Below are 24,628 nucleotides of genomic sequence, written 5' to 3'. Positions count from 1 at the left end.
GCCGCAGTAAAGTGTGTTTGGAGTGTTTTGGTGCACTAACCGTTGTCATGTGTCAGGTTGAGCAGGACTCCTATGATGGCCCTCATGCAGTCCTCCACCGCTTTCCCCACCGCGGCTCTGTCGGACTTCACCTCCCTGCTGTAACGCTGGATCATCTCCTCACACCTGCTCAGCGCCCTGACAGACAAAGAGAGGCCCGGTAACTTCACAGAACTAGGCTCAATATTTCTTCCAAATAATTACTGACCTTACTTACCAAGTGCTAAACACATAACTGAAAGGGCTGCACACTGATAACTCTGAACAAATGTCCCATAAACCTTTGTGTTACCAAGAAATTCAAGCTAAAATGAGCCGGTCCATGCGGGTTCACCTGGTCCTCCTTTTCATTTACAGTCACTTGATCGTCATCAGTGCAAACTGCGCTCACATCCAGATGTCTGAACATGACTCGCCTCCTTCCTTTTCTACTCCATCATAAAACAGAGCAGCATTCACACACACTCACTCTTTCTTGAGGACGGCTGCAACCGCAGAGGGGCAAGGCAGGGCAGCAGCCTGACGTAAATAACCAAATTAAATCTAATGACAGCGGTGACTGAAAACAGAGCAGAAACCAGAGTCTGAACATCAGGACACAACGAGAGGAAGGAGAAAAAAAAATGGCAGGTGGTGTGTCACAGGAAACTGATTGTGGGGTACAGAGAAGGGAAAAGAGGAGAAATGACTTAGACATGAATGTAAAAATGAGGCAGAAATACTTGGTCCACCTTTGGAAAATTAACGTGGAAACTTGCAAATGCTAAAAACTGCAGTTCCTCAAATGTCCACTCGGGGCCGGCTCCATGAGTGAGTCAGTCCCCACAGACTGCAGTGTTCAAATATCCAACTGTACAGCAGGAATGAACATGTTCACAGCCTGATACAGAAATACGGTTTAGTCCTCTCAATCGACCCCTTTCTGAAAATCAAGACATTTAAACTGTTTTAAGGCTTAAAGTTTGCATTATTAGGTGCGCGACTCATTGTACTGACACGGCTGGCCGTCAGTGAACTGCACCTCTGCACCGTGCTTGTGCTACTGTAGCCTTTTAGAGCATTTTAATGCAATTGTCTGTCAAATAATAAGACCTGCTGTGCAGTTAATTTTGCTCAAAGACCATCCGAGAAACCTGAGCTCCAGGTTATCTGTGTGATGAACAACACTGTTTGTGTTGTTTGATAGCTCAGCTAAGTGCCTCTGGGTGGAAAACCCAACATGATTGTGACCAAAATACTAACACTGAGACAAAAAGGGTCAAAGATGTGACTGTATGGTGGCTACATCCATCTGTTAAAACACGCTACAGACGGCCCTGTTAGCAGGTTTGCTCCGACACAGAGTTTATGCCGAGTGTCCCTCCTGCCTTAAATCTCCCATTTATGGGTGGAACCGACACCAGGACTGAACGAGCTCATCGCATTCATCGTCTCGCTGCAGCTCAGAGGTGCTTCATCAGAGTTCAACAGTTCCAGATTTGCTAAGTCTGGCCTTAAGCTGGGCTTTCACTCTTCTGGTTCACTTACAGGGAAATACAGTCAAGACAACAAGTGCAGGCAAAAATAAAACAAGGAGCATCATTAACTTCCTTTATATGATAATTCTATCAGCAATGAGTCCGGGTCAGGAGGGTGCAGCACACAGCTGGGCGCTCTGTGACAGGCTTCATATTCACAACTTTTACATTTCGCTCTGCTTAATTTAACAGAGTGATGCGTTTGTGTCCAGATGCAGACGAGGCTCGTCAATAAGCAAAAGGACGGGTGTGTGTGTGTGTGTGTGTGTGTGTGTGTGTGTGTGTGAGTGAGAGAGAGAGAGAGAGAGAGATGGGGTTGTTACGGGGCTTATTAAATTAATCCTGCAGACAGCTGAAAGTCTCAAAGCAGCTCAGGGTCGAGTTTGGTTTGAAACAATGAGGGCAGCGTGTGTGGGAACCAGGAGGAGTCAGGAGGAAGAGGAGGAAAACAGGAGTGAGTGATGAAGAGTAAACACTGTTGGAGTGTGTGAGAGTAACTTCACAGTTTCAGCTGCGTGTGTGAGAGAGAGAGCTTAGATGGCGGTGCTCGCTCTCCCACTCACCCCGCAGTTTCTGGGGTTAATCGAGTTAGCGCAGCGGACAGCTGAAGGCTCAGACTGAGGCCTGTGTCACCCGCCCGAGGGAACAGCAGCTCTTTGTCGAGCCATTCGACCTTCATCCTCATCATCCTCGACCCCCACCCTCACTGCAGACCTTCTGCAGAGGGCAAAGGTCCGGTCACACAAAGGACGCAAGAAGGTAAATTAACTCAGCGCAGCGCGACAGATGCTGGAGTTTGACTTGATGAACAGTGAGTACAGAGATTGGTGCATCATTCTGCAGCTGAGAGGAGCTTCAGTTTACCGACGGAGGGACCCGAGGCTGGGCTGACGTCAGGTGCTCACTTGACCGGTTCATGTTTACGTAGTCGGATCAGCTGGGCCTCGCTGTGCCGCGCATGTTCTCCAGGTGACTGCGTTAAGCCCCTCCCACAGGCCAAAGATTCAGGTGAGATTAAATGGTGCAACACGGCCAGAGGTGTGAATGTGAGAACGGGTGAATGCGACTTGCTGGATAAAGTGGTCATAAAGACCAGAAAAGCACTTTGTGCCGGTCGTACATGTAAAACCTGGAAAGCTGGTGGAAAATCAGACGTCACAGGACAGAAATGTGATGAATCCACAAATGATTAGAGGGAAGATTTTAACTGTTTATTCTTCAATACAAAACAGAGCATTTCACTGCTGTAGACAGCAGCGCTGACACAGCCAGCTGTAAAATTTCCTCAAACTTAGAGTTTGAGGAAGCTCACTAATAAGTTCTCTTTGTTTATTTAGTATGAATTATAATTAAATTCAACCAATGTATAAAATAAACCGTAAACGCACAAAATCTGGTCTGTCTGTATGAATCAGAACACCTCGACGACTAAAACACACTAAAGAATGAACAGAGACCAAAGCGGAGACTCTGCTGACAGCAGGGGTCAGGGTCGAAAGGTCACCGCTATGACTGACAGGATGTCACAACCAGGAAATGAAGCAACAAAAAGATGATGGCGATGACACACACAGGATATACAGGGAGTGCAGAATTATTAGGCAAATGAGTATTTTGTCCACATCATCCTCTTCATGCATGTTGTCTTACTCCAAGCTGTATAGGCTCGAAAGCCTACTACCAATTAAGCATATTAGGTGATGTGCATCTCTGTAATGAGAAGGGGTGTGGTCTAATGACATCAACACCCTATATCAGGTGTGCATAATTATTAGGCAACTTCCTTTCCTTTGGCAAAATGGGTCAAAAGAAGGACTTGACAGGCTCAGAAAAGTCAAAAATAGTGAGATATCTTGCAGAGGGATGCAGCAGTCTCAAAATTGCAAAGCTTCTGAAGCGTGATCATCGAACAATCAAGCGTTTCATTCAAAATAGTCAACAGGGTCGCAAGAAGCGTGTGGAAAAACCAAGGCGCAAAATAACTGCCCATGAACTGAGAAAAGTCAAGCGTGCAGCTGCCAAGATGCCACTTGCCACCAGTTTGGCCATATTTCAGAGCTGCAACATCACTGGAGTGCCCAAAAGCACAAGGTGTGCAATACTCAGAGACATGGCCAAGGTAAGAAAGGCTGAAAGACGACCACCACTGAACAAGACACACAAGCTGAAACGTCAAGACTGGGCCAAGAAATATCTCAAGACTGGTTTTTCTAAGGTTTTATGGACTGATGAAATGAGAGTGAGTCTTGATGGGCCAGATGGATGGGCCCGTGGCTGGATTGGTAAAGGGCAGAGAGCTCCAGTCCGACTCAGACGCCAGCAAGGTGGAGGTGGAGTACTGGTTTGGGCTGGTATCATCAAAGATGAGCTTGTGGGGCCTTTTCAGGTTGAGGATGGAGTTAAGCTCAACTCCCAGTCCTACTGCCAGTTTCTGGAAGACACCTTCTTCAAGCAGTGGTACAGGAAGAAGTCTGCATCCTTCAAGAAAAACATGATTTTCATGCAGGACAATGCTCCATCACACGCGTCCAAGTACTCCACAGCGTGGCTGCAAGAAAGGGTATAAAAGAAGAAAAACTAATGACATGGCCTCCTTGTTCACCTGATCTGAACCCCATTGAGAACCTGTGGTCCATCATCAAATGTGAGATTTACAAGGAGGGAAAACAGTACACCTCTCTGAACAGTGTCTGGGAGGCTGTGGTTGCTGCTGCACGCAATGTTGATGGTGAACAGATCAAAACACTGACAGAATCCATGGATGGCAGGCTTTTGAGTGTCCTTGCAAAGAAAGGTGGCTATATTGGTCGCTGATTTGGTTTTGTTTTGTTTTTGAATGTCAGAAATGTATATTTGTGAATGTGGAGATGTTATATTGGTTTCACTGGTAAAAATAAATCATTGAAATGGGTATATATTTGTTTTTTTGTTAAGTTGCCTAATAATTATGCACAGTAATAGTCACCTGCACACACAGATATCCCCCTAAAATAGCTCAAACTAAAAACAAACTAAAAACTACTTCCAAAAACATTCAGCTTTGATATTAATGAGTTTTTTGGGTTCATTGATAACATGGTTGTTGTTCAATAATAACATTATTCCTCAAAAATACAACTTGCCTAATAATTCTGCACTCCCTGTACAGCAGCTGAGGTAATCTGGGCTCAATGTGACCAGGTTTAAAGATTCTGCTGTTACATCACCACATTTACTGATTTTCACAATAACAATGGAGAGCTTGCGTCCATCTCTGCTCAGAAACCCGACTGGAACGGCACAAAAAGATGATAAAAGAGGAAAAGGCAACAAAACAGCAAGTACAAAGTAGAAGTTTTCAGCAGACGTGCCACCTGATAAAAACTGCTGAATCTAAGCACACAGAGCCGAGCGGCTCCACACGAACACATCAGGGGTGAGGAGCGTGTGTAATCACTCACTTTGCAGAAGAGATGATGAGCAGCGAGTCCTTGTAGGCGATCAGGTAGCTCTGGTTCTCGGGGTTGTGGACGGTCACCTATGAGTGCAAACACACAGTCAGCAGGAGAGCACCAATGAACTCGCTATTTTTACCCTGGCTCTCTGCTCCAGTGTGAGGACGCTTCTCCAAACAGAATACGTTTGAAACACCATCATCACGTTCAAGCCAACTGTCAAATTGAGTGATGGTTTTGATTTTCAAACATCAAAACAGGTGTTAAACCTTTTCTGAACAAACATGTCGGGAAACGTGACGACGAGCAGAAGCTGACAGAAGCTTCAACGTGACTGAGCGGGTGGGACCCAGACCTCCACGTCTAATCAAACTGCCCCAGCTGTACGATCAAAGAGGTCAGCAAATAGCTCATTGATGGTTCAAAAGAACCAGTAGTTTTATGCTAGCTAGGAAGAACCTAACTCTTCATCAGTATCATCTTAAGCCTCTTTTCCACAAGTACCTACTCAGCTTGGCTTGACTTGGTTTTTAGCGTTGCTCATTAGGTGGTAAAGCCTGGTTTTGGTGCCTGCTCAGGTGGGGCTCCAAGCAAGCTGAGAATGCAATAAACAGACAGCAAACTGCTGATTGGCCAGGGAGTGACATCACTAGATGAGTCATGAGAGCGGCGACTCCGCACGAATCAAACCCCCAAACAACGAGGGAAATGACCGCACACAAACCAGTGCCATGGTCCAGCACTGATTTAGCATCACCTCGGCGTCCTCCATTGCCGTGACGGTACGGGGCTTTTGGTCTGCGTTGCTATAACAACAGCACCCTATTTAAGTGGTACTCAGTCGTAACAGAAAACTACCAGAGGCGAGTGGAGCCGAGCAGAGCAGGGGCCCGTTCTTCGTACCTCGCTAAGTAGGTTAGCCGGATTAGATTGTTGACGATTTCGCGTGATCCTGGATCAGTCGGTTCCCCGAAGCTCATCCGGGACTTGCTGTCATAGCAACAGAGCCGTAAGCGTAAACCTGCTCGGGAGCAGGTTTACTTTATGTAAACAGGATTAGATCGCGGCCACGCAGGTATGTCCGCTTCATTTATACGAAAGCAACAGCGATATTCCACCACTGTTTCACCATAAATAAATAACATCAATGTAACTGAAGATAATGCAGCACTTGATCCTTTTATTGATGTCACACAGATACATACAGGTCATTTCCTAAAAAAGGGAAATGTACTATTAACATTCTATTACATGTATGTGATTATTACAGATGTAATTCATATTTCAGAGTAGTAATTGTAAATTACTTCGTGTAATCAAGATGAGAGACCACGGCTATAAAAGCCAAGGTGGATTTGGGAAGCCTGTCGCAGCCATGTCCTGTCCGTTTACGCGAGCAACCCATTGCGGAAGGTGCAAGATTGATAAGGAGAGTCCTCAGAATTCAGCGTATATTGCGGGACAGACAGGATCCTTTAGCTCAGCGCGACAGTGTGCTCATTGAGAGATATCGATTTTCCCGTGAGGGTATTATTCACTTAACCAACTTGTTGACGAGGGGGTGCAGGACCACCACCTGTCTTTTTTTGCTCTGCCCTTTTCTTGGTTGCTGTTATAAACAAACAGATTATTTCAGGGTCTCTTTCCAAGAGACGAAAAGCAATATAAGTGATAAATATTACCATTCTGTAGAATATTCTTATATTTCACTTTTACTTGTTCCCATGTTCTAGTGGGTCCTGTTGTGGCTCTAATGTGAAAGAGGATATAATATAACAATATAATATAATGTAATATAATATTGGATAATATAGTGTAATATAATAGATCTACCCTACCGCCTACTGGTGTTGGCCAGAGGGGCCGATGGCGCAATATGGCAGCCTCGCTTCTGTCAGTCTGCCCCAGGGCAGCTGTGGCTACAACCGTAGCTGCCTCCACCAGTGTGTGAATGTGAGAGTGAATGAATAGTGGCATTGTAAAGCGCTTTGGGTGCCTTGAAAAGCGCTATATAAATCCAATATATTATTATTATTATTATTAAATTACTTACGAGTTTAATTTGTCAGCAACTTCCTGCCAGCCCTCTCTCCTTGCTTTTGCAGCCTTTGCAGTGTTCCCTTGCGTTCTGATTAAACTCTGAAACTCCTGAAATCCCTCACTCAGGAGTTCTTGCTCTGCTGCCGAAAAATACCGAGCCGAGCGCGCTCCTTCGACATTTTCGCCGACCAATCAGAGGGTTGCTGATCAATGTTTCTACTATCGATGCGTAGCCCCTTTTATGACACCCAGTGATGTCACATTACTGCGTCCAGCTGTACTAATCGTCAACAGCAGGTGTGTTCGGGGAACCGGATTAGCGAGCTCACGGTTAGCGCGATGATTTGATCTTGGATGTGTCATTTGATCTTGGATGTAGTAAGCGACGTACGAAGAACGGGCCCCTGGTGCTCGTGGAAAGGAGGCATTTCTGTTGTTTGGATGTTTTTGGCCAGACCAAACTTTTTGGTGCTTTCTGGCTCAGCTGTAAAGAAATAAATAAATAAACACTACAGATTTAACGTAGTCGTACTATGTGATCGGGAGGGGCACAGGGTGTAAACAGCATTTGTGCAGCGATGCCACTTTGCCACACTCAGGGAGCTGAGAGGTTGTAGTCGGTGGTCTGCTTGTCACGGTCGTCACTGGTACAAAACATTTGAGTAAGTGGACGTCAGCAGGCCCAAAGATAATTGTAAAACTTTAATAAGGTTTCCTCACAGTTCATTTCCCCCTCCCATAATTTAATTTGTCTTTGTGTAGAACAACAAACATGTCTCCCAGCGAAGGAAGCATGTCGGCTCAAACTTCCTCGCCTGTTCGCACCAGCCGAGTTTAACTGAACGCTTCTTTTCACTTTGATACTTTATATTCTCTGTTTTTGGCATCAAAGTAATAATGTGTGTGTATATCTGTTTCTTTATTTCCAATTACATTTTGCTCTGAGCCTCGCAGGCTTATAAAAAAGAACACAAGTGGACTTTAAAAACAAAACCCTGTCACGTCTTTTCTTATTTTGATTTGGCACTTACACTCTCCAGCACGCGTAAACACCGCTCAGCCCCCCACAAAGACGACACCAGCTTCTCCTTATCGTCCTCTTGGTTCAAGTTATCCACACATTCCTTCACTGTGGGCAGAGAAACCAAAACAAGGACACGAGGTGAGAAATGAAACGCTTGACAGTTTTCCTCTTTCTGCTGGACTTCTGTGTAATGGTCGACCTTTGTCTACTATGTGGTCCAGTCCTCCCAGCAGCCGCAGCTCCTCTTTGAACCAGTCACCTGCTCGTTTCGAAGTCAGAGACAGCAACGTCTCCATGGCCAAATGACCCGTCTGTAGGGAGAAGGAGGAGGAGTCAGGAGCTTAAATCTAAACTCTCAAGCATCACTTCACACGTTTAACACGTTGGAGTTATTCTGGGCACCGTGGGCCGCTTCCTGTGGTTGTAGAAGTTGAATTTTGTGTTTTTCTGGCTCAGCTCTAACAGATCTGTGAGAAACATCCTGACACATGTGGGAGTCTGTGAGTCACCCCGACTGGAGCAGTCGAAATAATCGCTCAAAGCTTTTTCCGCCCTCAAAATAAACCCCCTCTGAACACGTGTAATGTTAACGTCGCCACCGCGTGCGTTTGTGTACCGTGATGTTCTGCAGGTCCAGGTGCTTGTTGTGCACCGTGTCGCACAGCTTCCTGATCTTCTCCTTTATTTTGGCGATCTCCTTGGCACTGAAATGGACCGTGGAGTCCGCCCCATTCCCGCCCCCCTGGTCCTGGTCCAGTTCGAGCAGGCGGAGCATCAGGTCCAGGCAGGACCGGTCCAGATCCATGTTGAGCCGGTCTCTGCTCAGGATGTACATGAGAGAGGCTGTACACAGAGCCAAGTTCTGCAGAGGAGACAGAAAAAGAAACTTTAAATTATTTACTGTTGTTCTCAAACTTCCTTCAGCTCTCTCAGAGGTCGCCTTCTTTGGTTTTTTTGAACATTTGTTTCCAGATTACAGACACTGGATTTCAGCGTATTTACTCACTAACCTGACCCAGAATCAGTTATTTGTTCATTCTGTTAAACAACAAATTCTGAATTTTGGATGTAAAACAACAAATAACAAAAGTGAACAGCACTGAGTCGGGGCTCAGTGCTCAGCTGCTGACCCTCACCGGGTGCTGTGGGGCATCGTTGAGCGTTTTGAAGACCTGAGCCACCTTCCCTCTGGCCCTGAGGTGCATCCTGAAGCTGGGCATGGCGCAGCGTGTAGCCAGGCTGATCACACTAAAGACACAACACAGAACATCAACACACAAAATGAGTGTTTGTAAGTGTGAAAACGAGGTTTAAATGTTGAAAATGTAACGCTCTGCCTCCTTCATTAGCGCCCCGATGCTCATTCCAAATTTCAAACACTTTATATCCCACTTCCCAAATCTGAACTCCGATACGTGTTAGACACTGCAAGGCAACCTCCACAGCTGGTTTCATCTCATTTGTATTGTTGTTATAACCAGAAAGTGAGTGTACGAGGGGTGTAAATATCACCTGTAATCACTGGCTGCTGGACTGTTGTTGGTAAATATGGGAAAATTTTAACTTCCCATGGAACGTGGAGACTCTCACCTAAGGCATCGCGTGTTGAGAGGCTGTCCGCTCTTCAAACCAGTAGCTAGGTATTCAAAGTCATCGGTGAACTCCTGGTTTTCCCCGAACTCCACCACGTCGTTGAAATGCTTCACGTGTTGGACGACTGTGTACAGCTGCAAAGCACAATGAGAGACATGTTGATGTTTCTGGTGTTTCTTCAGCGTGATGTGCAACGAGCTCAAGGAGAACATTTTCTGTGCACCTCTTTATGTTCTTTGTGACACTTGAGTGCAGTGACGGTGTCCTGGTATGGATCTGTAGGGACAGTGACACACTTTGTGACCTTTGGAGGAGGGGGCGGAGCCTTGAACACACCATCGTCCTTCTGAGAGTTAGAGGGCTCCTTACTGGAGCCTCCAGCTGAGGCTGAGGCCTGGAGACGGAGCAAGGTTGACATGAGTAAGCTGCAGCTGCTTTGTTTTTGATGCAGGCTGAAATCGAATGTTTGGTCTGAAAGCGAGACTTACGGGAGTCGTCTGTGATCGCGCGAAGAAAGGCGGAAGGGGCTCTTCTTCGCTCTCCAATGTCCAGTGCCTGGCGTTGTACACCGCTTTGGTGGGAGACTGAAAAACAAACAAACATATAAAAACATAAACATCGCAGAAGCTGGAAACAGACATGCAGTTCCTCAAATGGCCACTTGAGGCTTCAGCGTGCACTGTGCTGTGGGTGCTTTTTACAGCAGTATTAATGAAATACCTGACAAACAACGAGCCCTGCTGTGTCGTGGGATGCTACTGAGCACACAAATATGTGTGTGTTTGCACAGCACCAGCAAAAGGATGCACTTGTACAAATCTAACACCGTAGTTAAAGTCAAGGCTTCAAAACCGGAGCCAACAAACCAAACAAAACTAAAGTGTGAGAAGATTACACTGAATAATTCAACTGTTACTAAAGCAAAGCATCTCAAATTCAGGAGAGTTTGGTGGATAACAGACAGAAACCAAGACGCTCGAATCCAGACATGTTCTGAACCAAAGTGTTTAATGTGAGAACCCACAGCAGAGGATTTTTAGGGCAATATGGTACAGGGTCAATATTTATTTTAAATGAGAACAAAAACTAAGCAGCCGTTGTGAACTCCGCTCCATTTATCTGGAACCTGTTATAACCGGTATGACATGCATTTCTGCACACGTGCAGTCGACGTGCCATTCTCAGGGGGGGGAGAGAAGAAAACTGACTTAATTTATATTTTTTAAACCTTTTCTGACTCCTGACTTTCTCCAAATTTCTAAAAATATTAAATTCAATATTTCAAGTTCTGTATTTTTACTGTGTCACCAGACAGAAGCCTTTGCTGTTCACCGTGGACCAACTGTTCTTTTGTATCTTTATGATTTTTTAAAAGAACTTTTGGAATAAAAATCAATAAATAAAATCGACTTGAAACAATCGAGGAGAGCAGATAAATAAAAGAGAACATAGTGGATAGAAACTGATGCTCAGGGTGAAGCAGAAACGGAGGAGGGGAAGCGCATTAAACTGAGCAGAGTTTGCCAGCGTTGATCAAACAGCAGGACACACACACGCACACACACTTAAAAAACAAACACACACAGCCTCCCACGCCACCGTCCACCCTCATCCTTGGCTCATCTTCTGTCCTCTTTGTATATTTTTGCCAAACCTGTGGTTGGTGGTTGCCGGGGCATTCATAATGAAAAACAAAAGAGGACGAGCGGAGAGAGTTGGCTGAGGAGAAGAGCGGTGAGGAGGTGGGGCGGGAGGGGATTTCTGCACCGCGGGGTTAATAAGCAGAGACAAAGGGGAGTTTGGGGATGAGCTTTGCTGTGCTGGAACATCAACACACCAAATTAAAGCCTGCGACAGTAATCTGAATGACACAGGCAGACACCCAGCCCACCCGCCCCGCCCACCTGCTGCTAAGAAGTATGGGACAGATGAGAGGGGGGTGAACGTGCAGTGTCTCTGCTATGGGCCAGATTAAAAATATTAGAAAAAACAAAAACACGCTGTTTTTGGCATTGCGGGTGTGCATTAGGAGCAAACTACAACTTCACTGCCAAACCTCGTGAATTAGTTATCCCGACTTCACCGGAGGGGTCAGAATGGCAGGAAAACCATGATCAGAATATGAAACTAGTGTAGTGTGGGGAGCATATTTGGTTCGGACAGCTCTCTGATTCTGGCTTTCCCACCAGGGCCCAGTGCCAGAGTGAACATGGAACTGAGAAAGCGAAGAGCAAAGGGCCAACAGTTTGGAGACATTTCATGCATGCCTACAGATTTTCTCTGATAAACTTTTCTCTCCCCGTCAGCTTCTCCCTCTCATTATGCTCGGTTACCACTGATTGGTAAGCTTTCGCTGCACTGGCGCCAACGTAACACGTTGATGTTAACTTGATGAACATCGTTTCATTTCTCCCGTCTGTCCGCTCCTCTCTGCGTGTTTGGGCCGTAAATAACACTCAGTCTGCAGTAAAGACTCCCCAAACATCAGGACTGCAATCACAAAAAAACTTTGCCGTGGCGACGTCATCGTGACTGTGTCCATCGGCAGGACGGGTGATTACTCATTCCTGTCATCCTTCTCTGAAGCTCACTGCTTAGAGCACACGCACAGTTGGTGCTTTGCCACCTGCACAGCAGCAGACTCACGGAGGCGGAAAGTAAAATCAAATCCTATGTGAAGCGGATACCAGCGCCGTGTGACCGAACCATGGAAGTTAAGGCGGCGATGCCGCGTGTTACTTTGTGTTAAAGAGCAGGCACGCTCCAGTTATGCTGTTGTGTGCTTGTTTCACCCCCAGCACCCATCCTGTGTGTGTGTGTGGTAATTTTGTAGATTTTATACAAGAGTCTTTATGGTACAGCAGTGGAATGAACGACATTAGGACAGTGGAGAGGGTCACTGTTATGGATGTAATAACCGCTCGTCCCTTAAAAACATTCCCCAAACAAAGCCAGCGCCATATCCTAAATATGGATGAGCCTGTCCAAGTGTTGTCATTATGGTAACATCTAATATCTCCCAGAGTCCTCAGCTCAATAACCTAACAACGCCCAGGCTCATCTGATGGCACAGACGTACAGTTTACTGTAATCAAAGCAGAGTTCTGACGACTCCACCGTAGGCCGCTCACTTCCGAGGGTTATTATTTTTATAATGAGCTGCACTCCTCTCTCGCTCTCGATCACGTTAATGGGAGATGGAGCGAGATCTGGGCTGTACTGCGGCCCGGGGGAGGGGGTAATACAGGGAGGTAAAAAGTATGATGAAGCGGTCAAGACAAAGCGATGGAGACAGAAATTCAACTGAGAGGGAGGAAAGTTATTTTAGGAGTCAGAGCATGAAACTGGAGAAGAAGAGAGGATGAGAGAGTACATTAAGTGCGTTATTATGCTCCTATGGGCACCGTGTCTTCTAATGCCATTACTGCTTGTCTGTAACAGGGAGGAAATTAACTTCATACTTTGGCACTTCAAAAGTTCTCTGCAGGTGCACAGATTCAAAAGCTATCTCATACCCAGGACAGGCTTCAGACTATCAGAGCAAACCAATCAGGTCATTTCAAAGCGTGCAACTAGACTGCAGTGCAATAAATACGTTTGTGCAGAAGACACGAGGAGCAAAATGAGCAAAGCATTTCCCCTTTCTAAAGCAAAGCCTGTATATAAAAGAAGGCTGCTGGAAGTGCTGTGGATTCTGAAGAATTTCAGTTTTAAAGTGTCTTGTGATTCGGTGTGAAGTTAGTATGTTTCCCACCTCCAAAGTTCCTTTTTCATGTCATACAACCTGTATGTATCGGAGATCTATGAGGTATGACTGTAAAGTTTACATATAATTAGTAGGGTTGGGCAATATGTACAAATTTGCCAACCCGCAATCGTCAGTCCAACAATCGCCGATGGACGATATATTCGCGCATGTGCAGACTTTTTGATGGGCGGAGCAATGTAATCACGCGCAGACTGATTTGTGCGTTTACAACACAGAAGTCGTCCAAACATAGACGAACTAATCCCCCCCCAAAAACCGCTGTCAGCGCTAACGTGGTTTAAACGCGGTCATCACGATTACAATTTTTAACGCTCTCGACCCATCTTGAGCGCAGAATTAACAAAATTAGGACAAACTGCCAAAATGCGTTGACAAGAGACATTTCAGGGATTTTGACTCCAGATGGGTTAATTGTTAATCGCTTTAGTCGTGATGACGGCGCATTAACGCTGACAGCGCTAAAAATAATAATAATAATAATAATAAAGTCACCAATTTGGGATTTCTTAGGTTTACGTCTTTTATTTGGTTTAAAGCCAAAGGATGTAACCAAAGCTGTGTGCCGCTCGTGCAGATGTATGGTGCGAGCAAAGTACTCAAACACTACTAACTTGCATGAGCATGCACGTGCTATGCTAGGCTATCACCAGCTTCTACAGCTCCATCAACAAGCACTTGGGCGCACGCTGAGGTGGGGGCATTTGCTCGCAGATGAAAGAGGGTGCTGTTAAAACAGCGCTATTATTTTTTTTTCTGTTGACTGCTTTTATTAGCGCCATCATTATTAGCAAACTCACTCATGGGCAATCAGATAAATAAATCCCCCTTGTAAAAAGTAGTCGTTATATTCGTCCAATCGTCCAACCCTAATAATTAGAAAGGAGGCCATGAAAACTCAAAAAGCTAAAACACAGGTAGCTATCACTGAAAGCAGTCATGCCTCTATAGGAAAAATTAAACAGGTGAGCAATAAGAAGAACACCATGGAGTCTTTGCCTGCTGCAAAATTCAACCGTAACTTTTAGAGGGAGCCTCAAGTGGACATTAGAGGAACTGCAGATTTTTTTCTTAACTTGAGGGTTTGTTGACAGTATAAGAGACATCGAACATTCAACGAATCCTGAGCTGAAAGCAAGTCTCCAGCTGCAAAGATGGGATGGAAGAACAACTTCCAGGTGGAAAACCCCTGCCACTGAAATGAAAGTTAATTTAGATAATGCCTCACATAGATCATTTTGGCATGGGACCCACCTGACATGCTGAAAGAGCATATGAGGTTGCATGAGGCAAATATGAGGCTAATTAGGCAGATAAGATCAGCTGCGATCAACACATCTTTCTTTTTAATCGAGTTTCAGGATTTCAGCTACAACTTTAATTCCTTTATTGGCTCTGCTGAGTCTGCTCACAGTGCTGCAGCGGTCCTTTGCCTTACAAAACCTTATAATAAGATGACTCCAATGCATTTGCAGCATGTTAAAGTGAGGGGAAAACAATACTGGATCAGCAGATTCCCAAAGATAGGGCACTAAAAGGACAATCAGCGGAGCAAAAGCAGCCTGCGGTATTAACTCCAGAGGCAGAAACTCTGGTACAAATTACCACATTCCAACAAATCCTGACACGCTGCCGCAAAACTAATTTGGATGCAGAAATCAGTCTTACTAATTAAAACGATAATCACGCGTCACCTTTTCAAACAAAGTTAAAACGCCTGCAAACTAAAGAGAACACAATTAACACGCGGCTGTAATAGAGAGGCGTCGCAGAGTTCATTAGGACAAACTCGGAAAAGTACGGAAGCGGCAGAGAGGCCTGATTAAAAACACTCCTACAGTTTAATGCAAGTAAGTCCAATTAATCTCTCACTTCAAGTTTTTCACCTGATGAGAGGACAGGAGATAAACACCGCCTCAGGTATGAGACGCTGGCAACTCATTTACAGTAATATTAAGATGTGCACTTCCACCGCTGCGGCTCGCTAGCATCGATCCGTCTTCGCTATGAAACGGGGACCCGGCTCTTATGAGATCAATAGTCTGATTTGCAGACGGGGAGGTAGAGGCCATTAGCAGGCAGATAAATAAAAGACTAGGAGTCAAGAAATGTTCAGAAACAACTCTGTCTGTCCCTCATCGATGCACTGATAAACCTCAGCTCTGCCCGCCCCCGCACACACACACACACACACACACACACACACACGCGCACACACACACACAGTACTGAGTCATACAGGACGTGGGTGGACAGTCTCGTCCCCACAGGTACATTGAGATCTCTTTCTGTAACAAGTCCTGGTTTTACATTTAGAGATGAGGATGTTTCTCTGAAGAGGTTCATATGGATTAACGAGCTTCTTGATGAAACTCCTTTGTGTTTGGTTTCAGCTGATTTTCATCCGCTCATTCCGTCTGAATTCTTGTTTTATGAAGATGTTCACTGATTGGTTTTACGGGCTCTTCACTCTCATTCATCCTACAAATGTTTGCTATCAGGTTGGATGACACGCTTTCTTCTAGTGAGCACTTTGTTAAATGCTCCTGATTATAATTATGGTGACACTTTGACTCTAATCTCTGCATATCACAATTCATGTTATCCTTCTCATTATCCAGCACGAATATTACAACTGTACGCAATGATCTGCTACTTGGCCTCTAACTAAGCCTAAAGGAGACAACAGCACCAGTAGATTTTATTTACTAATCCATAATGTATGAACCGTATTATGATTTTGGCTCTTCTCAGTGGCTCCTCAAATCCTAACTCTTAAGTTTAACTAGACCATTACTTGTATGACCTTTATTGTGTAACTGATGAGCCAGACTTTCTATTATCCTCCATGTTTTCTGATGTTTATGTTTCATATCTTTGCAGCTCTGTAACTGTGTGCTTCTTTGGACCTGTCTCCGCTGTAAAGGATTTTACTGCCAAGGGGCTTCCTGGTTAAATAAAGGCAAAATAAAGTTTTAGTCTGGCTCTCTGCACGAGATTTCCTGGCCCACACGTTTGCAGTGCATCCAGGTGACATTTCAACACACTTAAGTCACTCAGCCTGTCACATAAACACTGCAAACCCTCATGTGACTCAGCAGCGGTGTCACGTCTGACCTTCTTTTGTGCACTGAAGATCCTCCGGAGGGTGTCCGGGTTCTTCTCTGCAGGTTTGCCCTGAGGCGGCCTCCTCGGGCCGCTGGCCACCACCCTGAGGCCGTCCTCTGAGAAGTCCAGGACATCTGCAGGGAAACATTTTTTTTTTAAGTAATTAAATTTGAGATTATGTCACATCTATTTATACTTTTAAAGCCCTTCTCCTGGCCAAACTAATTATTTTTAACAGCACACATAGAAAGAAGCAATATGCTCATGAGCTGCCTGAATCTGAAAGCACACGCTTCTTCATCATGTTTAAATCCAGGAGTTTTTCCACATGAGAGAGAAAAAAAAAACATGTTATTAGAAACAAGGTCAAATGAAACTGTGTGTTTGTGAGCTTTAGCTCATTTCCAGCAGTTCTAACAGTGAGCGCCTGCTGGATAGTGAAACAGGATTAGCTGATTGTGTTTGTTGTTAGAGTGTGTCCGTGTGTTCAGTCTATGCTGGCGTGTTGGCTTTCTCTAATGTTTATCCATACACAAAACAACAAGAAAAGCACACACAGCTCCAGTTTTATTCCACCCGATCGTGCCATTTTTACTTTATTCAGCTTTTTTCGTCTTGTCGTTTTGTAAATATATTCTATTGAGCTGTTATATTCTTCTGCATTTAAGATGAGTAATGTGAATGCTCCTCAAACCACCTGCGCTCATAGAAGGAAATACTGTAATAAAAAGGAAAATCCAGATTCAGAGACTCAGAGTTTGATGTAATAAAAGGTGTTTGCTTTAGTGTGCAAGAGACACGAAAAAGAAAAAACCCTACGAGCTGAATGAGGTGCAGGGCAAAATGTGTTGGTGTATTTTGTGACGCTAACCCACTAAAATAAACTGTTCAAACCTATTAAAATCTTTGCATTTCCCTTTTTAAACAAGCTGTGCTTAATGTTTTGGCTGCTGTTACACAGTAACTTCCTTACTTTTGGAATAAATGAAGTGCATCTCATCTTATTCCATTTCATATGGAATTACGGCACACTGTCGTAGCTACAGACTCTATGATGTGACCTTAAAATAATGACAAAATAAAAATCAGTGTTCACTGGAGGACCGCTAAGAATCTCACTCTCTCTTTAAAAGGCTGTTCCAGAAACAGCGCGACTGGCAAACTGGTGTCAGAGGGTTTTCCCAGTCAGACTCAGACAGGCATGTGTCAACAGGCTCAGGGCAGGCGTGCAACAACCCCGTTTTATCATCGCTTCACATTAGAGCTGGGCGATATGAGATTTTTTCATATCACGATATGTTTTTTTCATTTCAGGCGATAACGATATCTATCACGATATAAGCCAAATAACTATATTTGTAAGATTTAAATGTGCCGTTGCTCACAAGTAAAATGTGAAATAATCAGCAGCTTGTTTTGATTTAAATATTTATTTCCTATAATAAGTTCAACAGGGTAGATGTCAGAGGTGTGGACTCGAGTCACATGACTTGGACTCGAGTCAGACTCGAGTCATTAATTTTATGACTTTAGACTTGACTTGAAAAAATGTTCTAAGACTTGTGACTTGACTTGGACTTTTACACCAATGACCTGGGACTTGAATTGGACTTGAACCGGTTTACTTGAAAAGACTTGATATTTTACCCCAAATATAAAATTTAACATGCATATTATATGGAGATTGAAAATGTGACGTCATTCACGGGTAGAACCGCAAAGGATTCTGGGAACTCGTGGCAAGCGGTACTAGCGCACGCAGGCTTTCAATTAAAATCAGTCACACAGCGATAAAAAGAAACACAAAAATGTCAAGAAGCTGTTGTATTATTAACTGCAATAGCCGGTCGCATGACAGCCACGGGAAGCCGACGGGTAAAGAGATCGGTTGTTATCGGATTACGTCGTTGAAGAGAAATTGTTCAAGCCATGTTTCCGAAGTAACAAAGAGGCGACTGGATTGCAGCCATTCAAAGATCAAATATAACGTCCTAGAACACTCCAGCTCACAGGTTAGTCTGCTCCAAGCATTTACACAAAGGTCAGTCTGCTGTTGTAGTTAATGCGTCATTTTTCTTAACATAATTGGTGATATAGGTTACAAGCAAGTCTGGCGCTGAACAGAAATTGTCGCGCTATGCTCCTTTATTTATTGTGCATAAATAGTAAATTGTCCTGACACAATATTGCGTTTCGCTTCTGTTATTATGGTACACTGACAAAAACACATACTTTTATTCACAGGATAAAACAGGTTTTTTGTATCACTAATTGCCCAGTACGATTACAGCATACAATATTATTGTCACTGCTACATTTCTGTGATGCTACCAGAAATTATTTCCACTACTAATTAATTACCGTTGAGCTCAAAGGTTATATTAATAAACGGTTAACGAATGTGTATTTATGAAGACGATTTGTGAGACTGGTAAACTTATGATACGTACGATGGTCTTTCGTTCTACACGGTGCATTTCAAGGTCCTGCACCCATCCGTCGGTAAACTGTACCTGGGCTTGTTGCAGTGACCGGAAGTTACTAAACTTCATGAGTGTATGCACTCACTCCAAGAACCGTATAATTATAAATATGCATATAAATATGCTAAGATGAGATAGCTGACTTCATCTAACTAGCAAATGTTTTCCAGGCTACGTTGGTGATACAGTTTTTTTTAATGTGTATGATATTTTTGTCATGCGATTTTAAAGCTGGTCCTACAACCGCATCCAAGAATAACATGCAGCTTATCTCAGAACTGTCGGTGAAAATTATTCTTGGAGCTAGGTTTAATTGAGCTGCATTTTAAAGAGGTGCGATTTCACAATTTGTGTATATTTTCTAAGTTCACTATTTTGTATGTGTTGAGAAAAACACAGATTTTAAAATTACATGGTCTAATATTTACATTTAGCATAACTGCAACATTATTTTTTCGTTTGTTTTTTTTAAAGACTCGAAAGGACTTGAAATTCAAAGTTTCAGACTTGTGACTTGACTCGGACTTTTACACCAGTGACTTGAGACTCGACTCTGACTTGCCTGACATTACTTGAGACTTGACTTGAGACTTGAGGATAAAGACTTGAGACTTACTTGAGACTTGCAAAACAATGACTTGGTCCCACCTCTGGTAGATGTACTTAAGGAACATGAGACTTTTTCAGATAAATAAAGGCAAATATTGCAAACTACACAAAAGGCAGCCGCTAAAGCGTTTAAGTTTCAAAATAGAACAAACAAAACAGACTAAATTGTCAATTCCACTTAGAAACAAAATATTAATTGTAAAAATAAATCTTAGTTTGTTTTACAGAAGAACAGACAAAACTGACTAACTTTTGTCAACATCAAATAAACTGAGAACTAAAAGGAAATTCTCAATCTCTCCTTGTTGTATAGCTTAGCTTTTCAAACAGTTTTAACAGTTACTTTAGTCTGACAAAAGCCGAATGACGAATTAGCGCTTCCAGTCAGAGACTGAGGCTACGTCCACACGTACACGGGTATTTTTGAAAACGGAGATTTTCCGTTTTCGTTTTAAAAAATAATCCCGTCCACACATAAAGGCAGAAATGAAGGAAAACGCTGCTATGAACATGCCAAAGCAGCAGGTGGCGCTAGATTCCTAACCGTGCAGAAATGTTGGCCAATCAGAAGTCTAGAAGCCTCGGTGGGAAAAAGTAAACAAAGCTGGGACATAGAAGCAGAACCGAGTCGTATGTGTGGAGGGACAGTAACTGTGTGTATATGTAAGCATTTAAACACTGCAGAGAGTAGAATTAACAGTAACAGTATTGTAGAAATTCTTTTCACCGAAACAATAACGTGGCGCACAGTGTGACGCATGCACCAGTTTATTGTATTTCCAGACTTGCTTTCGGTACATTTACAGTGCACGCTACTCTGTTTTTTGTCAGACTTGAAATAGCTGAAATACCTTCACACTACGGAACTTCTATGGCTCTTCCGTTCGACAATCTCTCCGGCGTTGGAACCATCATCTGTTTTCTCTTCGGTCACGCTCGGTTGATTTTTCTAGTCGGCACACTCATTTCCTCCATTACGCGCTGGCTGCTTCCCAAACAAACACACGTGCGGCTTGGCACTTGTGCTGTACGTAACAAGTCACGCGACGTGACGCTGCGGCTGTGATTGGTTCGGCTCTGCGCTACTTAGTTTGGATTGGCTAAACTTTTATTTTTTTTTATTTTAAGAGGACAAGAGCGGCGAGGTCTATCGCGATAGCTTAATTTCTCTATCGAGTAAAAGTTATATCGCGATACATATCGTTATCGTTCTATCGCCCAGCTCTACTTCACATATAAGGCGACGTCCAACTAAACTTGAACATCGTTTCAACTTTGCAAAACAAATAAATGTTATTCGACCAATTTATTCGCCAGAGTTTCATTTCGGTCTTCACTGCTGTCGCTGCAGTCCGTTCCCCTCTCCCTGCTCTCTGAGCACACACCTCACACACAGTGTGAAGCAAACAGAGGCGCCAGACATGAAATAACACAACAGGACCTTCCCAACAAGTGTTACACTGAAGAGATCGAGTGAGCGAGTCGAGCCGACGCTTTTCAGTCGTGTTGGCTTACGTTACCACAGATTATTCTTAAATCAGAAATTTTAAATATGAAAAGACAAGAAGCACTCGGAGAATGCTTTTTAAGTAGCTCTATAAATCATTATCATCACTTTGACCTGCAGATCAATGTGTTGACCTTGAAGGAAAGGTCAAACTGAAGGAGAGGTCCATAATCAAGACACCTGATCCAGGTCGGCGAGCTGGGATCAGAATGTTATTTGATACTCAGCTCAGTCCTTCCTTAATTAATTGGATGATATGCACAGGATTAAAACAACAAGCCTGCTCATGTTACCGTAACACTTTGCACACGGCTCTGTGGCTGATTTTGTAAAAAAGGTGGTTTCACGAGATATCCTCATCACTACATCGGCGTTATCAGTCAGGCAGTGTTGGTGTTTTAACCTGTTCGTATCCTGCTCTCCTGCTTCTCAGAGTTCTTCTTGCTCTCCTTGACTGCCGGCCTTTCCTGGACCTCCAGCATCTCCTGGACCTCCAGCCTTTCAAACGGATCTGGCGGGTCATCAGCTGGCATTTCCTCTATGGTGACCACCGGGGTCGCTGTGGTGATGGCGGCCTTCTTTTTGGCCCTCCTCCTCTCCTTAGCCCTGCCGCCGTCGTCTTCAGCGCCGTCGCTGTCGCTCATGTCGTCGAAACCGAAGTATTTGATTTTGTAACTGGACCGGCCATCCGCGCTGTCGCTACTGTTCTCCTCCTGCTGGGCCTCCGAGTCCTCAAAGCCAAACAGGTCCAGCTTACTGTCCTTCTTCGACTTGGTCTGGGTCTGCCTGAACCTGCGGAGAGGACATCCAGAGGAACGGCGTTAATATTCTGCTGAGACGACTTAATTAAAACTGAATGTTAATGTGTAAAAGTATACTTGTGGAGAGGATTTTTCATTTCAGGCTTCAGTCTAACGTGTTTCATGATTAGCACGAACATGAAATGGCAAACCACCATATTCTAGTTAACACTTTCCCTCATAAAATGTATCGTTTTCAGCCCAGGTAATGAAAGCAAAATCAATATCAATTTGATTTCTTGCAGCATTTTAAAAGAAAAAAACCCTGCAATTCAGATGGATGGACTTTTTTCTGTGACCAAGGTCATTTAATTCAAATGAAAAAAATTAAATCACCGAGCGCTCGTTCTTCTTGGCAAAACAAAGGGCATTACGCTAACTGCCAAAATATTACAGTGGAGTGGAAGTAAATGAAGTCTCAGCAACTGAAATGAGACCAAAGAGGCCCACGGCCTCACACTGAGACGGAGATATGGTAAAGATGTAAAATGTGTGAAATGAAAGGCATCATAGATGGTTTTCACTGAATAATATGTCCCCGTGCCTGTGAGAAGTCACACAGCATAAACAACTACCTACATGCATTTTTATGTATTTGCTTTATGTTTTTCTCCTCTCAAACGTCTCAAACCTGATATTAAATGACTCTTTGCTTGTTATAATAAACTACTTTGAAACAGTCTGATTTAAATCTGTATTTTCTCTCCAAGTCTGTTACAAATATTTTATTAAGCAGTTTAATATAAAATATTAAAACTCAAAATATGCTTTTAGTGGCTGCAATTTCAAATGAAGTACTCTGGGTGCTTCGTGCTGGCATGTTCAGCATCCAGGTTCTGTTTATGGACCTACTGAATCACTTTCTACAGGTCTGCTGTGGATGTGGACTAAAGAGAATGATCATCAAGCTTTGTGTCCATCACCAGATGTCGCACAACTCAGTTACTTAAAAAAGAAAAGAAAAAAAAGAGACAGAGCGAGTTGTTTGACTGAGGGATGAGGTCGATCTGTTGTTCCTAGAGTATTTAGAAGTAGAATGGGAGGCAGAGCCTTCAGTTTTCAGGCCCCTCTTCTGTGGAACCAGCTTCCAGTTTGGATTCAGGAGACAGACACTATCTCTACTTTTAAGATTAGGCTTCAAACTTTCCTCTTTGCTAAAGCATATAGTTAGGGCTGGACCAGGTGACCCTGAATCCTCCCTTAGTTATGCTGCAATAGACGTAGGCTGCCGGGGATTCCCATGATGCATTGAGTTTTTCCTTTCCAGTCACCTTTCTCACTCACTATGTATTAACAGACCTCTCTGCATTGAATCATATCTGTTATTAACCTCTGTCTCTCTTCCACAGCATGTCTTTATCCCGTCTTCCTTCTCTCACCCCAACCGGTCGCAGCAGATGGCCCCGCCCCTCCCTGAGCCTGGATCTGCCGGAGGTTTCTTCCTGTTAAAAGGGAGTTTTTCCTTCCCACTGTCGCCAAAGTGCTTGCTCATAGGGGGTCATATGATTGTTGGGTTTTTTTTCTCTGTATCTATGAAGCGCCTTGAGGTGACTTATGTTGTGATTTGGCGCTATATAAATAAAATTGAATTGAATTGAATCTGTTAGATGGAAAACTGGGATACTTTAGACTTCCTGTAGTTCTTGTGGGATATCAGCAGGTGTAGGCAGTTACACATCAAACTGTCCACACTGTGGAACACCCTGACACACAAGGACCGCCGGTGCCCGTTAACCAACCTTGTATTCTGTTGTTCCAACTTCTTCCGCTGCCACCCGGCCTCTCCCAGCTGCGTCGTGCTGCCTGAACCGGCGCTACCGCTACCACAAGCGGGTGCTGCATCAGTCCCAAACTCCTCCACCACTCGGTCCTGGATGGTGACGTTACACATAGATATGGAGGATGGGTGCAACACTGTGTAGTCCCTCGTCCTGCCCTGGCTCCCTCTGCCACCTGTCGTTTTGTTATTGCTGTCAGATGCGGATTTGGGAAGATCTGAGCCAAAAACAGTGGCTGCGAAGCTGCTGGAGTCCGAGGCTTTGCCCTGTTTGTTGGGCCTCCTGTATGTCCGACAGTTCGAGTTCCTTTCAAGTGACGATGAGGTCGACATCTGGGAGTAATCCGACGTCTCAGTGAGGTCAGGGTTGCCCTGCAGGTCGTCGCTGTCGCTGAGGAGCAGCTGTGGAGGAGAGGGGGTCTTGTCGTGCCGAGTTTGCACCGGGTCACAGCCGCCTGCCGTCGTGACGCCCGCCGAAGCCCATGACAGAGTAGGGGCAGGGTTGCGGGGTTCCTGTGTGGGAGAAGGTGGCCGGAGGCCCATTATAACATCCCACGAGTCATAGGTGGATTCTGCCTTGGAGCCAGTCTTCAGGGTGGTGGTCTGGGCGAGGGGCTTCTTGTCGCTCTCAGAAACGTTTTGGTACCACGTGTAGCTGTGCTGGTTCTCTGACGACGAGGACAACAAGCTCTGCTTGGACTTTCCTGAGAATGAAAACAGAGTCAGAGTCAGTGCATCAAAGTCACTGAAGGTACCGGTCATTTTTATGCTGGTCCAGTTCCAGTTTTCACAAGCAAATTTGTATTAAAGATCAAATGGACTAAACTTTAATATTTGAAAGAGGAAAAGGTGCTGCACAAATAACTAGAACAACAAAGAAAATACATCTTTGCTGACTGAAAAAACATAAAAACTAGACCTGTGTGCTTAT

At 44.2% G+C, this 24,628-nt stretch overlaps 1 protein-coding gene across 1 annotated transcript in view; it reads right to left on the bottom strand.

Moving 5' to 3' along the window:
* Positions 1-24,628, bottom strand: part of LOC308391092 (wings apart-like protein homolog) — a 40,898-nt gene that overhangs the window by 8,246 nt on the left and 8,024 nt on the right. Inside the window, exons 3-14 of the mRNA XM_080873554.1 lie at positions 23,660-24,401; positions 21,524-21,912; positions 16,531-16,655; positions 10,136-10,231; positions 9,871-10,041; positions 9,645-9,781; positions 9,191-9,302; positions 8,671-8,916; positions 8,254-8,365; positions 8,062-8,159; positions 4,997-5,073; positions 41-177 (exon numbers count right to left, since the gene is read on the bottom strand). Coding sequence (XP_080729680.1) covers positions 41-177; positions 4,997-5,073; positions 8,062-8,159; positions 8,254-8,365; positions 8,671-8,916; positions 9,191-9,302; positions 9,645-9,781; positions 9,871-10,041; positions 10,136-10,231; positions 16,531-16,655; positions 21,524-21,912; positions 23,660-24,401 — 2,442 coding nt within the window. The remainder of the gene's footprint in view (positions 1-40; positions 178-4,996; positions 5,074-8,061; positions 8,160-8,253; positions 8,366-8,670; positions 8,917-9,190; positions 9,303-9,644; positions 9,782-9,870; positions 10,042-10,135; positions 10,232-16,530; positions 16,656-21,523; positions 21,913-23,659; positions 24,402-24,628) is intronic.

This window comes from Rhamphochromis sp. 'chilingali', assembly GCF_963969265.1.
Source record: "Rhamphochromis sp. 'chilingali' genome assembly, chromosome: 22".
NCBI lineage: Eukaryota > Metazoa > Chordata > Actinopteri > Cichliformes > Cichlidae > Rhamphochromis > Rhamphochromis sp. 'chilingali'.
This window is presented reverse-complemented; position numbering and strand designations above follow the sequence as displayed.